The sequence below is a fragment of the Littorina saxatilis genome, linkage group LG3 (assembly GCF_037325665.1).
Source record: "Littorina saxatilis isolate snail1 linkage group LG3, US_GU_Lsax_2.0, whole genome shotgun sequence".
Lineage (NCBI taxonomy): Eukaryota > Metazoa > Mollusca > Gastropoda > Littorinimorpha > Littorinidae > Littorina > Littorina saxatilis.
In genome coordinates, this window is record NC_090247.1 from 72,501,707 (window position 1) to 72,518,325 (window position 16,619).

The 16,619-nt window shown below is 41.2% G+C and overlaps 2 protein-coding genes across 2 annotated transcripts in view; both read left to right on the forward strand.

The window, feature by feature from the left end:
• Positions 1 to 8,608: 8,608 nt before the first annotated feature.
• LOC138961049 (uncharacterized) lies at positions 8,609 to 13,683 on the forward strand. Its single transcript, XM_070332643.1, has 4 exons — positions 8,609 to 9,486; positions 10,023 to 10,091; positions 12,339 to 12,428; positions 13,362 to 13,683. Exons 1-4 carry the CDS (start codon positions 8,641 to 8,643, stop codon positions 13,407 to 13,409), a joined length of 1,053 nt encoding a protein of 350 aa, XP_070188744.1. The 5' UTR covers positions 8,609 to 8,640; the 3' UTR covers positions 13,410 to 13,683.
• A 2,381-nt stretch (positions 13,684 to 16,064) lies between these two features.
• Positions 16,065 to 16,619, forward strand: part of LOC138961050 (uncharacterized) — a 4,678-nt gene continuing 4,123 nt past the window's right edge. The window contains exon 1 of the mRNA XM_070332644.1: positions 16,065 to 16,619. This exon is cut by the window's right edge and continues 412 nt beyond it. Coding sequence (XP_070188745.1) covers positions 16,129 to 16,619 — 491 coding nt within the window. The 5' untranslated portion in view covers positions 16,065 to 16,128.

The following is a 16,619-nucleotide window of genomic DNA, read 5'->3' on the forward strand; positions in this document are numbered from 1 at the left end:
ACACACGGAAGACATCGTGGGGCCGTGCGGACCCATGTTTCTCAAACTGAAGGAACTTACATAAAAACAAGGAAGAGAAGTCAAAAACCTTCAGGTATTGGCTATAAACATTATTTTCTTCGATCTATTTAATTTTGGAGTGAATAAGCAAGTCGCGTGGAGCAAAATTAATACATAACAATGTTGGTCCACACGGCCCCACGACGTCTACAGAAGGGTATTCACGTTTTTCCTTTTTTGAAAAGCTTTAGTCCGCACGGTAATAATTAAATTAATAATTTAATTTAATCACTTCTCGCGGAAATTTAACCACGGCGTCTACGGAAGGGGATGCACGTTTTTTGCTTCTTTGAAAAGCATGGGTCTACCGAAGGGTATGCATATGTTTCCTTCTTTGATGTCTTCCGTGTGTAGTCGATAACCCGGTCGGGCGAAGGTTAACAAGTCTTTTTTATCGGCATAATTGGTGTTGTGTAGTGTTTTAGATAAACGTATTTGTCTCATTATTATAAATATACTGTATAATTAATTGTTGTTGTTTTATCTTGTAATTTATTGACTGTTTAATGAACACCTAGGGGTTCCTGAAATAAATATTGCCTCGCCTTGTTAAGCCTTTCTTTTACTAATTGACTTGTGTGATACCAGGTTGGCAAATTTGAAAAAAACCCACTAAGAAAGCCATACAGTATTCGGTTTGTCCTACAGTCTGTAATGTTTTGCATTCTATTGGGTTTATCCTACATTCTGTAATGTTTTGACTTCTATATGAAACGTAATGACAGTTCCGTCGCTTACAATCGACTCACGTTATAACGTAAACCATTTCACTCGACTTGGCAACCATTAATTACATTAGTTCGACACACTAGTAGCCAGAAGTAGTTCGCATTTGTTAATAAGATAACGCTTAACTTTGAACACTTAAATTTGAGCATAATGTGGTCAGCAACAAAACAGAGTACGTAGCATTTGGCCTCGAAACAAAACAAAGAGAACGAAAGAATGAACAACACATTATTCCGACTCTCCGGTAGATAATAACTTGTACGTTCACCGCCAGACGGTGCAACTATTCCACTTTGGCGTTTATTGTTTATAGTTTAGTATAGTTTACAGTTTACAATTTATAGTTTACAGTTTTAGTTTATAGTTTACTGTTTACAGTTTTACTTTATAGTTTACAGTTTACTGTTTACAGTTTATAGTTATAGTTTATAGTTATAGTTTATTGTTTAAAGTTTATAGTTTACAGTTTACTGTTTACAGTTTATAGTTTACAGTTTTTAGTTTGCAGTGTATAGTTGATAGTTTACAGTTTATAGTTTACAGTTTATATTTTTTTTTTACTTTGACCTTATTTGGGGTAAGGGGGGGGGGGGAAGTAAATTGAACTGAATGGTAAACTGAACAAGGCGAATATTGTTATAGTTCGTCACTGTATATTTACGTTACTGGTGATACTCCATTAACCTTCGCCCGTCCGGGTTATCGACTACATACGGAAGTCATCTTGGGGCCGTGTGGACCCATGCTTCTCATGTCCTTCTTTGAGAAACATGGGTCCGCTCGGCCCCACGATGTTTGTAGTCTAAATATGACCTTTTTGTTATATTACTTCTCGCTGAAAGTTTAGGACATAAGAGCTTTGTAGGTGCCTGAGACATTCTTAAAAGCTCATTGAAAAATTCCAACTAGTTTAAGAGATATTTGCAATTTAACACCCTTCTGGGTCCACACGGACCCACGACCACCGGCGAAGGTCAAACCCTCGCGTATGTCCAATATAAACGTAAAACAGCGGTTAGCAAATCCAGGTGAGTTTTGATGTTAGAAACTACTCTTTGGTCTTTCAGTCATGGAAAATGGTATGAAGAAGACATGAGGAAAGCTCTGGCAGCAATGACAGATAGTCGGCTTTCGGTTAAATACCTGTGCAAACGAGTTCGGCTAATTTGAATATTGCCCTGTTCAATATACCCGACTAGTCGGCAAATTTGAACTTTTCTCAACATATTGAAACAAATATTGAAATGCGTACAAACATGGGTACTTATGTTGCTAACAAATACGTATTCGCATATCATAATGTATATAGCTGGCTATATTATTAGTTATCGTTAGACTGATTTGACTGTGATATCAACATTTATCAGTCTGAATGTCGAGAAAGCTGAAATCATATCAGATCGAGGCGTGAGTCAAATCTAACGATAACGATTTTATCGCATTCGATTTCGGAACAGTAGGAATCATAAACCTACCTAAGAAGTCAGACAGAAGCAAGGGAGGGTACTGCCTTGTATTTAATGTTGGAAATGTTGGGTTGTCTTTTCCTGCTTTCGTAACTTTGCTGCTCTTCCTTTTTTCTTTTTTAGTAACTGGTTCTTTTTCTCAGACAAAATAAGGCATTTATAATGAAAAAAGAACAAAAATATACGGTCGAAACAGATCACCAACAAAGGCTAACAAGTTCAGTGGAGTTGCCAGTTCGAAGGAATAGCGAAGAAATAGAACGTCCCAGTTACTTCCTCAGTCGTACTCTTTTTGACAGTTCGATTTGGCAATTCTGAACGATGGCAGAAACTGAAGTGCGCCAGGCAGTATCAGCGAAGTCCTCTGGCTCATTTTCTGTGCCCAAGAAAACTTCCAGGTATTTGTCGGTATCGGCGGACTACTGCATACTAATGTTGTCAAAGCTCAGTCTCGCTTACGACAAATCCAAAATGGCGTCCTCCGACGGCGCTGTGACTGTGAAAGAAGCTGAAAGTTGTTCGGTTGATGTTGAATGGCTACGACTAAGAAAGGTGGACAATGGTTCATGCAGGTGCGAACTGTTTAAATCGGCTGCTCATTTCCTGCCTTTTTGTGAGTGATGTGCGCTGAAACACTGCAAGAGATCTCACAGTTTTCTAAGTACTGCCACTACTGGTACTTTCAAGGTCAGCTTTGTTTCTGGCTGTTCCAACTACCTCAATCGGTAAGATTGTAACATTCTGTTCTACTACTTCTCTGTTAAAGCTGGGTGGGAACAGTTTCATTTTATTCATTCCACAGCTTAATCTTTCTGATTCAATTACTTTTCTTTTATAAATTTGTGATTTTAAAAAAAGGGAGACATTTGTTTCATTCAGGTGAGATTTTATTCTTCAAAATTAAATTTGATAAACTACTTCCTGCGCGATATCAAATTCGCTGGGAACTTCCTGCGCGATGTCAATTGATATACAGTTCCTAGTTGACCAATGACAACATCATGTTTTGTCATGTGATCAGTAAAAATGCGATAAATCTATATATCACCTACCATGAGAATGGTAGATGTGTCCACAGCAAAAAGATGCATCACATGAAATCCGAGAGACTGTCCCTGAAGACGGCACAAAAACATTGACACCTGGAATAAAAATGTGAACAAAATATCCTTACTGTATTCCTTTGGGGAAAGAAAATGAGAATAAAATGCCCATACATTAGGTATTTTTATTCATGCTAGGAATAATTAAAAAAAAGTGTAGAAGTTGCTTGTCTGGCCTTCTTTGTGACTGCATTGTGTGTATGTTTTTATTTGTGTCATAACAAATGATTATGTGAAGGATGTCTGTCGGCTTCCCGAGCAAGACTGCCGAGCCGGTATGTGATAGAAATGTATGAGTTAGAATAGTACAATGAGCAAATTACAACTTTTGTTGAAATGTAATCTTCACTTCTTTGTCGTGAATATTTTTGAAAATGGCAGTTTTGTATAAGCGCCTATAAAACACATATACAGCGAGTACACTGTTAAGTGTTGATAATGTAATGATCTAATTTAGACCAGCGTATGTTTTTAAATGTTACTGTCAGAACTTGGGAGAGGATGGGACAATGTCAAGACGAATTTCTTGTGCACTTTGTTGTTAAATGTGCGTTATTCATGTATTATAACGCGTGTGTAATTTAAACTCTTTCATATGAAACATAAAGTCTTTTAAGTGTAATAGAGACATTTTTGAGACACTAACACGTTTTCGAAATGATGCGTGTGTGTTGGTCTGGTTGACCGAGTTTGGGTTTGTCCACGTAAACCGTTTTTGTTCAAGTCACTTTTCATTGTTGTAGTATTGTCAGTATGTTTGTAGGATTTTACTTACACTTTCTGACGCTCTTCCAGTCATTTTTTGAACGTTGAGTTTGAACAAAAACTCGTGCGGCAAATGCATCTGCAAAAATAAACAACAAAATCGGCATCAATAACACACACACTGTTCAAAGAGAATTGGCTAATTGCAATACGCTTAAATCTAGCGCACTCTATCTCTTGAAGTGTGCTAACAGTTCTGGAGAGCGTATTCATATGGGGCCTGTGCCCCTTCTTTCCAACTGAGAAGGTTCTTTTTATCCCGGCTGAACAATGAAAATTCTGGTCAAATGCGACTCTATTGGTTGTAATATGTGACCCTCCACCACGAAATGAGTCGCATGTCACCTTTGCAAGATTTTCATATTTTTACATTTTCCTAAAGAGTCTTTTATGCTCTATCCAGTGGTGAAAGCCGTTTTAGAAAAGAGCAAAAACTGTTTGAGTTATAAGCCTGTGACTAAGGTGACCCTCACACTGTTACCAGACACTCCCCGGACCTTTTTAAGCCTAGCGCAGAACCGCGCGAGATGACATGCGACTCATTTCGTGGTGGAGGGTCACATATTGAGTTTTAAGGCCATGTAAATACTGCAGATCAACTGTGGTACCAACTGGGCCAGAGAATTTTCTGCCGGACTAGTGACTTTCGTGAAGTTACTCATCGCCCGGCTGGCGAGTTACAATTTTGAGATTTGGCCATCCCTGATTATAAGAAGAAGAGGAAGAAGAAGAAGAAGAAGAAGAAGAAGAAGAAGAAGAAGAAGAAGAAGAAGAAGAAGAAGAAGAAGAAGAAGAAGAAGAAGAAGAAGAAATAAAAAGAACACTAATATAGTGTAAACCACAGAATACTTCTGTGCTCTCTGCGCTTCACAATATCAGATCACGAAGTTGTACTCACCAGATGACTGATCCAGGCCCCCACAACAGTGACCACAGCGATTATGACGCTGATCTGCAGAATGTCGAACACTGACCAGTAGTCGGACATTTCTTTCAGCTCCCCAGCTGCCTTCGTGCCCAGATTGCCTCTCATGTACAGCAGGATGAACGGCGTCCCAAACACGTACACGGCGAACAGGAAGTGACGTAGGCATCTGTTGGCGTCAGAGATCAGAGTGCACAGACTGACATGACGTAGACGGTAAGATTCGAGCTGTTGGGGCGAGGACTGCAACTTGTCGAGCTTTTCGTGCAAAAGGTCATCGTTCAGTCGCCGAACCTCCCGAGCAATGAGGTTGCTGATGACAAGAAAGAGTAGCAAGGCTGCACACGGTCTGAGAAATTCATAGTGCACTAAGGCGATCGAGAAACTAGCGAATGCAAAATAAGTGTCATCATATTTTGCCTCGATCTTAAAAAAATACATAACGTCGAAGAGACGGTCACCAGCGCTAACAACGATGGCGATAAAAATTAGCATCATCACAAGCATAAAAACACAGGTGACGATCCGCATGACTCTGCCTAGCCGCTCTGTCTCGCCATTTTCTGCAGTTGTGTAGCTGTTCTGGTATGATTCCAGCCCTTCTAGCCATGCCTTAAAATGCCTGCAAACGTCCAAACCCTGGAAGAGGGCCAAGTAGAAGTTCAAAGCGAAGAAAATGATGCTTCCAAACTTGAACATAGCTTCCCCGGACAGAGGATCTTCGCCCACCAGTGATCTTGCCATCAGACAGACACCCCACAAGGGGGCGCTGATACTGATGACAGCTGCCGTGACACACACAACAAACTGGAGTCTCTCTTTCTTGGTGTGTAATGACCACAGCGTGGGTATAGGAACGTACAGTCCAGATAGAATCATAACGCACAGCAGACTGTTCATTGAAGTGGACAATCGTTGTGTATGCATTTTTGTATAAAATAGTTGGTTTTGTTGTTGTTGTTGTTGTTGTTGTTGTCTCTACCTCCTCAGCCCTCACGTCCGCCCGGCGACTGTCAGAGTCAGGGCACTGATGGTGGTGTTATTTTCTTCTTCCAAGATGACGTTAAAGGTGTAACGTTGAATATTAGCATTTGCTGATCTAAGCAATTTCTAGACTACTATAAATGTATAAATGTATGTATATAAAAAGCACCGATAAAATCGTCAAAACACACACACACAAATATGAATGTCGCACAACGCTACTCCAGAAATCTGTGGTTTTGTTTGAAGTGGTTTTTTTCAACTGAATTATTATAGATCTTCTAAGAGAATCCTAGCAACCAGTTGTATGGAATCTGTGATGATTTGGACGTCAAGTTACACTTTTAAATCATCACCAGACCAGCTCAGCTCAGCTCAGCTGAATCGACCCAGAGTTTCTGAAAGGAATAAGGGCTGTCAGTGTTATAAAATTAGAGATGATCGAGTCTTCTGGACGATTCTAGAGCAGCGCGGGATTAGTTCAGTACTGTTCTTTAAGATGTTGGAAGTACACACAGGACAAAGCAGCTTCCTTGCTGGCCTCTGAGTTGCTGCCTCAGTGAGATCTGTCTTACCAGACCGAGTTCTCACTCCGTCTCTCTGTGTTCTATCAGCACACGAGATTTCGCAATGACTAACACGTATTTAACGGTTTCTTTGTTCGATTCGTGCTATAACGTTGATTTAAGGCCTCTATTGAGGTATTATTTTTCTCTCAGATGAGACGCTTTGATTCGTCAGGAAGTTCTCGTTCATTTCTGCAAAGTAAAAGTGCTTTGTAAATACTATTAAAACAACTAACACTGTCGCCATGGCCAAATCGCCCGACATTGACAAACACATCGTGCGATTTCAACAGCTCAGCAAACATGCGAAAAACGTTTGACATTAAATTGTAGTGGATAATGCTTTCAGGGACATTCCCTCATTAAAGCCCACTGATAAAAATTCCATACTAACTCATAAATCGCTGAGGGTAGCTGTTAATGGAAGCTTGGATGCGAAAATGACTTGTGATTTACTGAACAAAATATCCAAAGCATTTACATTTACAAAGGGTTTACATGCGATAGTTATGTTCTCTCCAATTTAATTTTGGCTCGTTCAGATACGTGTAGCCTACTTATGAGAAGAAAAAACAAGAAGAGCAAACGCTCGATCGAGTCACTTTCGCAGTTCTGAATATTATATGAGGCATCAGATGGACAGGAAGAAATTGCTATTCACAACACAATGAGTCACGTTCACATAAAATTTGAGCCCGGTCACTTTTATAGTTTCCGAGAAAAGCCCAACGTTAAGTTGTGTGTTGCCGAACAGAAAAGGCTAGTTATCTCCCTTGTTTTTCTGATAACGTTCGTAAAAGGCTACAGATGTAAATACTTTGATGTAAAGAATAATCCTACAAAGTTTCAATCACATCCGATGAACTTTGTCAAAGATATAAAATGTCTAATTTTTCCTTTGACGCTGACCTGTGACCTTGAAAAAGGTCAAAGGTCAACGAAACCATCGTTAAAGTGTAGAGGTCATTGGAGGTCACGACTAAACAAAATATGAGCCCGATCGCTTTGATAGTTTCCGAGAAAAGTCCAACGTTAAGGTGGTGTCTACAGACGGCCGGCCGGCCGGACAGACTAACACTGACCGATTACATAGAGTCACATTTTCTCAAGTGACTCAAAAACTAGCCGTCTGTGCGTTTGTATACGGGCGTACCGGGTGATGTGCCAAACGTATATCTTTGTCTTAACAGTGATATGTCACTCAAATCAATCATGTCATCTTGATTACACGTACTTCGTGTCAGTAGTACGGTACTATCAATAGTTGTATTGTTCTTCAAATGAGAATACCAACTATAGATACCTATTAGACAGGTCTGCTCTGTATATAAAAGAAAAGCTGAATTCATCCAATTATGCAATTTTTAATAATTGTCGTCATTTCAATTTTGTGTTGGCACTCTCATTGAAGTGGCAGCCACATGAAAGGCATATCAAGCCCAAATGTTTGCCATACTTTTTGGGGGGCATATTAGTATTTGCAGAAAAGGTTTTGCCTCTTTACAACAGTATTAGACTGAGATGTGATCAGTGTTTAAACAACACTCCATTTGGTAATGCTACGTGTTTAACCCCCAAACAAACAAGAGATGTCCGCTGAGACAAGCAAAACATTAACTGGGAGCACGCGCTCTTAATTTGCCGTCACTTGTCTGAAATAATATAAAAGTTGGGCATACCTGTTGGGATCGGCATCATCAGACATGCAAATAAAATGCTTTTGTCGCCCATATGATATGTGTTTGCATCGGACGTTTTTCACAGTTTGCTACAGGGATTATTGCACTGCGTGAGAGCAACTGGTCAGATATAATGTTGAAACCAAATATGCTGACACCCAGAGTTTTCGTTTGATCGAAATTCCGCTCCACGGTGGAAATAGGGCCGTGCTTATTATGCAGCACACCTCTTGATTTGTGTTGTTGTTGACACGGGAAGCATAACTAACTTCTTTGTCTTTGTATAAGACATTTGACAACATGAAATCAGTTTCTCTCTCTACCGCAATGAAGCCAATTCTGGTGTTGCTGTATTTATCTGGTATGTACTCACCGCAGGCGAAAGGTCACAGGATAAGGTGTTACATTTTGGCAAAGGCTTTTGGAGTCATTGTGACAATTCTTTGTTTGTGGTTTCTAGGGACTTCCCTCGCAGGACATCTTTCTCGTGTCACGTCAGGAAACATGGCTGCAATGTACCTTGCAAGCTATGTATTTGGGGAGATCTACGTAGTCGTAACATTTTGCTGCTGTTGTCAAACATCGTTGAGGACATTCCTTGAAGAGTTTGAAGCTTACCAGGCGGAACATTGTCGAGGTGACTGGAACCACAAGTTCGTTCTGGTTTGGGGAATTGTGAGCCTGATCTGCATGCTGATAAGTTCTGCTGCAGCTGCTTACTATGCTTTATCCACGACAATGGTCGCAGAATGTCGCCACGCATTTCATAGACTTTCTGAAGGGTTGGATACGTTTACCTGCCATCCTGTTTGCTTCGGGCTGTCTTTGTTCTACTTCATTGTGACATATGGCGCTGCATTTTTCCTCTACATAAGTGTTTGGAGAATTCTAAACGTAGAAGCCAACAGCATTGTCGAAAACCTTTCAAAGCAAGACAGAATCACTTTGAGAGAAAAACCGGAAGTGATTGAAGACTTCCGGTTACGACACGCCGCCCTGTGTCGCGTGATAGGATCTGCCAATCGCGTCATGCGACACATCTTGGCTGCCTTCTACGGAGCGGGGATAACGTGTATGCTGCTATCAGTTCACGGTTTAATAAATAAACAGATAGGCAAGGTTGAGGTGATTGCCATGGGGGCTACATTCTTCACGTTTGTTACATATCTCATCGTCATTACGCTTACTGGCGTTTCCTTGAATCAAAAGGTAAATTTAGTTGCTGTGTGTGCGTGTGAGTGTGTGCGTGTGTGTGTGTTTGTTTTTATGTGCCTGTATGTGTGTGTGTGTGTGTGTGTGTGTGTTGTGTGTATGTGTGTGTGTATATATGTGTGTGTGTGCGTGTGTGTGTATGTGTGTGTGTGTGTGTATACTTTATCTTGTAACTGAAAATACTAGGAAGCTTTTCGTCAGAGAACACATGCCTTACATAGAGGGCCCCAAAGGGGGGGTATCATCACGATCACGGGAAGGGAAATTTTAGCTTTCACGATTACAGTTACCTTGATTTTTGTTTTCACGATCACAAACACCTTGACGAATAGAGGATGCTGTGAAAAATGTACGTTGAAAATAAAATGCTTTGAAATTATGCCCATCACGATCACGAAAACAAATGACGATCACGATCACGAGATCACGATTACAGAAATGGAAATTTCGGCAATCACGGTCACAGAAAGGTAAAAAAACGCCAATCACGATCACGATTTGAAACCCTTTGGGGCCCTCTACATATTTTGCAGATGCACGAGCCTGTTGACTTCCTGTTTTGTCTGGACGTACAGCGCATGTCCGGAAAAGGATCTGAGATTGTAAGTTTGCTCTGTGTCAGCCACATCGTAGCTTTTGTTAGTCATTTTCATTCCGTTTCTGAATGTGTGTCTCAACAGGGAAGTGAGATGCTTTTTTTCCTGGAATGGGGGTAAGAGTTTGTTGTTTTTGACGCGCGCGGTGGCCTCGTGGAAAAGACAAAGGCCTCCTAATCGGAAGGTCGTGTGTTCAAAGCCCGGCAGCGGCCGCCTGGTGGGTTCAGGGTGAAGATTTGTCCAACCTCCCAGGTCAACCCGTGTGCAAACCTGCTAGTGCCTTATCCCCCTTCGTGTGTACACGCAAGCACAAGACCAAGTATGGCTGCCTGAAAAGCGGGTTAAAAACGGTCATGAAAACAAACTTCAGCTCAATAGCAACAAAACTGAAGCTATCCTAATAGGCACTACATCCAAACTCTCCAAAGCCACCTCAGACTCTCTTCAACTCTCTGACTCTTCTGTCCCTCTGTCTTCTGCTGTCAAAAACCTCGGAGTCACTCTAGACAACACCCTTTCCATGAAACAACACATCTCTTCTGTCTCTCGCACCTGCTACTTCCAACTCCGCCGCATCGCCACTATCCGCAAGTACCTCACCACAGATGCTACCGTCAAACTGGTCACTTCCACCATTCTCTCACGTCTTGACTATTGTAACTCTCTCTTGGCGGGTCTTCCCTCTTCTTCTATCTCTCGTCTCCAACGCATTCAAAATAGCTCTGCCCGTCTCGTCTTACGAAAGAAAAAGAGAGATCACATCACCCCCCTCCTAAATCAGCTCCACTGGTTGCCCGTTCCTGCCCGTATCACCTACAAAATCAACACTCTCACCTACAAATGCCTCCATGGTCTCGCCCCTGCCTATCTCTCCGACTCTCTCTCTCTCTATGTCCCTTCACGAGCACTCAGAACATCTGCCGACTCCCTCAAGCTCAACATCCCCCACACCAAACTCAAAACAGCAGGTCAACGCTCATTTTTTTGGCTCACGAAGTGTAGCCTATGCGATGATAAACTTTGTCTGTCTGTGCGTGCGTGCGTGTGTGTGTGTGCGTGTGTGTGTGTGATAGAAACTTTAACATTTCCGAATCTATGGATAAAGCTCGCATAAGAAGATTACGTCTCGGTCAAAAGTGTTTGACGTGTGTGATAGAAACTATTTGAAGACGTCACATTATGACGTAAGAGGGTTAGACGTCACGCAAAGGAATTACTGAAAGTCTCGGTCATTGTTATTGTGAGCGGGCCGAGACTAGTTGGCAGATCCAGGGTCTCGCTTTCTTGCACAGTTTCACATAGATGCTTACTGTGTGTGTGTGTGTGTGGGTGTGTATGTGTGACGGAGTGATTGAGTTTGTGTTACTGTTTGTCTATTTCTTACGTGAGCCTTGAAGGCTTCGCCTCTTGTCTTTCCAAGCACCTAGCCAATGGAACACACTACCTCTCCCCCTCCGTCAACAACAGTCCCTCGAATCATTCAAATCTGCACTCAAGACATTCCTTTTTTCCAAATAATCCATGCATTCTACACTGCCCACCCCATCCCACCCTGAATAACTGTACATATTTTAATGGTTGATGGTGTGTGTGTGTGCTAGTGACTTTAAGTCTCCGTGTGTGTGAGTGAGTGTATGTGCGCCTTGAGTCGCCTGTTGGTGAGATATGTGCGCGTTATAAATATTCGTATTATTATTATTATTATTATTATTATTATTATTATCATTATTATTATTATTATTATTATTATCCACGTAAAACCCCACTCGTGCAAAAATTAATTGTCCTTTTGAATGTCTTACGTTTCAAAAAGACGTTTTCCCTTCTTTTGTTGTTGTGGTTGTTGTTGGTGTTGTTACTGTTGTTATTGGTGTTGTGATATATGGCGACACTTTTTATTTCTCTCTTAAAGCTTGATGCGACTTAACAGATACATTTTTTTTTTAACTCAAAGTGTCCGAATTGAGCAGATTTGGTGTGTGTGCGTGTGTGTTCGTGTGTGTGTGTGTGTGTGAGTGTGTATGCGTGCGTGCGTGTGTGTGTGTGTGTGTGTTTGTGAGTGTGTGTGTGTGTGTGTGTGTGTGAGTGCGAGCGAGCGTGTGTGTACGTGGTTTGTGTGTGTGTGTGTGTGTGTGTGTGTGTATGTGTGTGTGTGTGTGTGTGTGTGTGTATTCTTGTGTGTGTGTGTGTGTGTGTGTGTGTGTGTGTGTGTGTGTGTGTGTTGAACTGCACTCTAGTCTACCCTTTTCCCAGGTGTCCATGTTCCTGTCGCGAGTACAAGGAGCGCCGATAGGATTCAACGTGTACAATCTCTTCACCGTGGACACGTCCACTATCATGATGGTAATGCTTGCTTTTGTTTATCTCTAGCGAAGATACTTATAAAATAATGGTGTCCACCGATATGGTTTAGTAAGGCAGTACCAGCTTACACAGTCTTCAATTTGTTGTAGTTAATTCGCACTAGACTCTCGTCAGTCTGCAGACTGTATTGTTTTCTCACTTTGCCGATAGCTTGCAGATGATTTTAAACCAAAGCGTATTACATAATTGTCGTTGCTAAATAAAAGTAATACTTTTTTTTAAAGGTTTTCTAGTGAAAGTCGCACACGCTCACGCACGCACGCACGCACGCAGGTACGCACGCACGCACGCATGCACGCACGCACGCACGCACGCACGCACGTAAGCACACTCACACATACACATAAACACACACACACACACACACACACACACACACACACACACACACACACACACACACACACACACACACACACACACACATTCTACTTGATGGTCGACATTCATTTGACAGTTGTTTTTATCAAGCAATGATCGCACTGCATCATTATATTACAAGACAAATTGATTGATCTATCAAATCTCGCAAAACATTGTATTAACAAATAACACACGATTTCAAGTATTTTACAGCAGACAAAGGCTTTCAGTTTTTCATTTGCATTTAACTGATGACCACATTTAAATGATGATCAACGCTTAAACATCAACGATGAGTGCAGATATGATTATCAACATTTATTACACAACCATTTTAGCAAGTAACATATTACGAGTAGCATTAGTTAACAATGAAGCCATCTTTTACGGACGGGTTAATGTAAATATCGGTATTATTGAAGACCCCATTACATGATCGTCAACATAAAAAAAACACCATTTTAACCAGGAGCACACACAGACTGCTAGAATTAGACACAAAAACAGAACACTAAACATCACATTTATTTAATGATTTTTTGTTTACAGATTTGTGGCACTCTACTGACCTACGCACTGGTCATCGTTCAGTTTTAACCTGGATGTACTGTTTAGCTTTCTCCTACATCGTCCACTGAGGCATCCCTAGCTATGACGTCAACGTACACGGAACACCTTTCCTTCATGAACGCGACTACTACATGACGTCATGGGTAATGAGCAACCCAGAAATCAGAGAGAATGGAACACTTAAAATGGGAACGACATGAACTTGTCCATGTGTATTCATGTGTAGCATTTGACAAACATGTTTTGTATTGTTTAACCATTTTTTTCACAATAAAGGAATTTAGAAAAGAAGCAGTAAAACAACTGATCACATTTTGAAATTAAAAGGGAGGTGGACTTATTTATGATGTGTAAGTATGTGAAATAGAGAATACTACATGGCTTGCTGTGTCGTACCAGATTTACACGAGTTTTCTTTTTAAAATATTGAACTGCGAGCGAAAGCGAGCTGTTCACTATTTGAAAAAGCAACGAGTGTAAATCTGGTACGACACAGCAAGCCATGTAGTATTCTGTTTATCCTACATTACCCGCTATTACGAGCTAGTCGTGTGACAGAGAGTTTTCTTGCACACGAGACTGTAGATGTTTCACGACGGCTTTAGCCGGAGTGAAACAGCAGCAGTCGAGTGTGCAAGAACACTCTCTGTCACACGACTAGCTCGTAATGGCGATTATGTCTCACAGCTTCAACAGAGGAGAGAACAAACACGTTTTGCGTACTCACGCTTGATAAACCTAAACACAGGAGCAGCCATTGTGGAGAGATCTACTTTTTGACGAAAGTGAACGAACAACTATGAATGACGTCTCGGTATATGTGAATGACGTCACAGTCATCGTCACAGTCTGTATCTTTTGAAGCATTCCATTCTTCATGACGTCTTTCTGTGTCTGCATCCGCGAAATGTTTGTTCTTTCCGGGGTCTTTGTCATCTATGTTCAGAACTCTGTCCTTCTAGTTTCAGACTAACAGGCCTCCTGAGCGAGCCACTTTCCAAGGGAAGCTAAACTCGCGTATGGAAACAGTACTGTAGTCCGGGATGCCGTTTTCAGTATTCTCAGCGTTGAATAATTTGTAAAGAGAAGACACGACAACAGCAGGAGAAATAAAAGTCGTGTGTGCATTTTGGGGCTTTTGGAGGGACGATTTCGAGTTTGAATCCGTTCTTGCACATGCTCCAAAGCGTGTAACATACAATCTTGCACACGTTTGCTTTAGTAGTGGCAAAGAAGGAAAGCGTGTGAACAGTCATACTGTACTTACATGTATTTTACTGAAAATGTCCTGCAGTCCAGGCAGCTAAATTGAAGACGCTTGTTTTGGAACCTCGATCTCTTCTAAAGCCTCGAGCAATCTTTTACGTCAAAGTAAAGAAACGTCACTCTGAAAGTGTGGCGTGACGTGTTAGTTCTAAAAATTCATCGAGGGTAATTAGCGAGCGCAATTGTTTTCTTCTATAATGAGGTTTGTCTCGGTGACTTTGGCATCATAAGCAGCAGAAAAACAGGTCCCTGCCAGACTTGCTTGACATTACCTAATTTACATGATATACACACGTGTGATTTGAACGATTATTATCTCACGAGTGTCTCTCTCAGGTATGTAGGATAAAATGAATTTCACTTGTGTGGATGCGCGCGCGCGTGTGTGTGTGTGTGTATGTGTGTGTGTGAGTGTGTGTGTTTGTGTTTGTGTGTGTGTGTGTGTGTGTGTGTGTGTGGGTGTGTGTCTGTGTTTTGTTGGCATTTTGTAGACAGAACAATCACGAATTTTCCGCTGAGACTTAATTAAGCAGAAACCTGGACCAAGCTTTTAACGAAGTCTAAACTTGCTGTCTGTTTCCTGAATACAGATGAGCTAGGGGGATTCCTGTGGGAAATAGCGTAAGCAGACCCGCAAATACAAGGCTTTTAGCGCTCGCGTGATCTGCTTTTGCTTTGGAAGCCGTTAATAAGCAGTGGATCAGTTCAATGAAAGATTAACACATTTGCATTGTTTTCCAAAGCAAACCCCTCGTCCATTGACGTTTCGGTCGCGTTAATGGATTTACGATTGAAAGAACTCGTAACTTTGCAGTTTGTGTTGGTTTCCATGGACATCGCTTTGGGAGTTTCACACTTGGAATATTTTCAACAAGTGTGATTGCTTGTCTGTAGGTTCGGCGCGCAAGACAGAACTGAATAAGCGTGCCACTGATTTCTTCATTACTGGTCACTGCGTGCAAGCAACTGTTCAGATATGTTGTTAAAGTCAAACCATACTGACATACCGAGTTGTAGCTCCATCGAAATTATGCTTCACAGTGGAAATTGACCAGTGTTGTTTATTTTTTACATAAAGTACTAATTTGCTGTTGTAGCCTACATCGGAACCATAACTGACGAATTTCTTGTCTTGGAAGCTGACATTTCATAGTATTTCTTGTCTTGGAAGCTGACATTTCATAGCATTTCTTGTCTTGGTAGATGACATTTCATAATATTTCTTGTCTTGGTAGATGACATTTCATAATATTTCTTGTCTTGGAAGCTGAAATTTCGTAGTATTTCTTGTCTTGGAAGCTGACATTTCATAGTATTTCTTGTCTTGGTAGATGATATTTCATAGTATATCTTGTCTTGGTAGATGATATTTCATAGTATATCTTGTCTTGGAAGCTGAAATTTCGTAGTATTTCTTGTCTTGGAAGCTGACATTTCATAGTACTAGTATTTCTTGTCTTGGTAGCTGACATTTCTCGCCATGGGATCGGTTTCTTTCTCTACGGCAATGAAGCCGATTCTGGTTTTTCTGTATTTTTCAGGTCTGTACTCACCACAGGCGAAAGGTCATAGTACAAGCTATTACGTTTTGACAAAGGTCTGTGGGGCTATTCTGACCATTCTTTGTTTGTGGTTTCTGTTTGTTCCCCTCGCAGGACATATTTCTCTTGCCATGTCAGGAAGCATAGTTTCAATGTATCTGGTAAGCTATTTGCTTGGAGAGATCTACGTAGTTGTTACATTGTGTTGTCAAACATCTTTACGAACATTCCTCGAGGATTTTCAAGTCTACCAGACTGAACATTGTCGAGATGGCTCGAACCACAAGTTTGTTCTGGTTTTGGGAATTGTGAGCCTGATCTGCATGCTGATGAGCTCCGGTGTAGCTGCATACTACGCTAGTGTGCCAGCAATGCTTGCAGTATGTCTCCATACATTTGATGGAATGCCAGAAAGTGTAGGTATTTATGC

Coding starts and splice junctions, on each gene's coding strand:
- LOC138961049 (XM_070332643.1), top strand. CDS start 8,641: ATGTACTCACCGCAGGCGAAAGGTCACAGGATAAGGTGTTACATTTTG. Junction 10,092..12,338: donor CCGGAAAAGGATCTGAGATT/GTAAGTTTGCTC, acceptor CCCTTTTCCCAG/GTGTCCATGTTCCTGTCGCG. Junction 12,429..13,361: donor ACACGTCCACTATCATGATG/GTAATGCTTGCT, acceptor TTTTGTTTACAG/ATTTGTGGCACTCTACTGAC.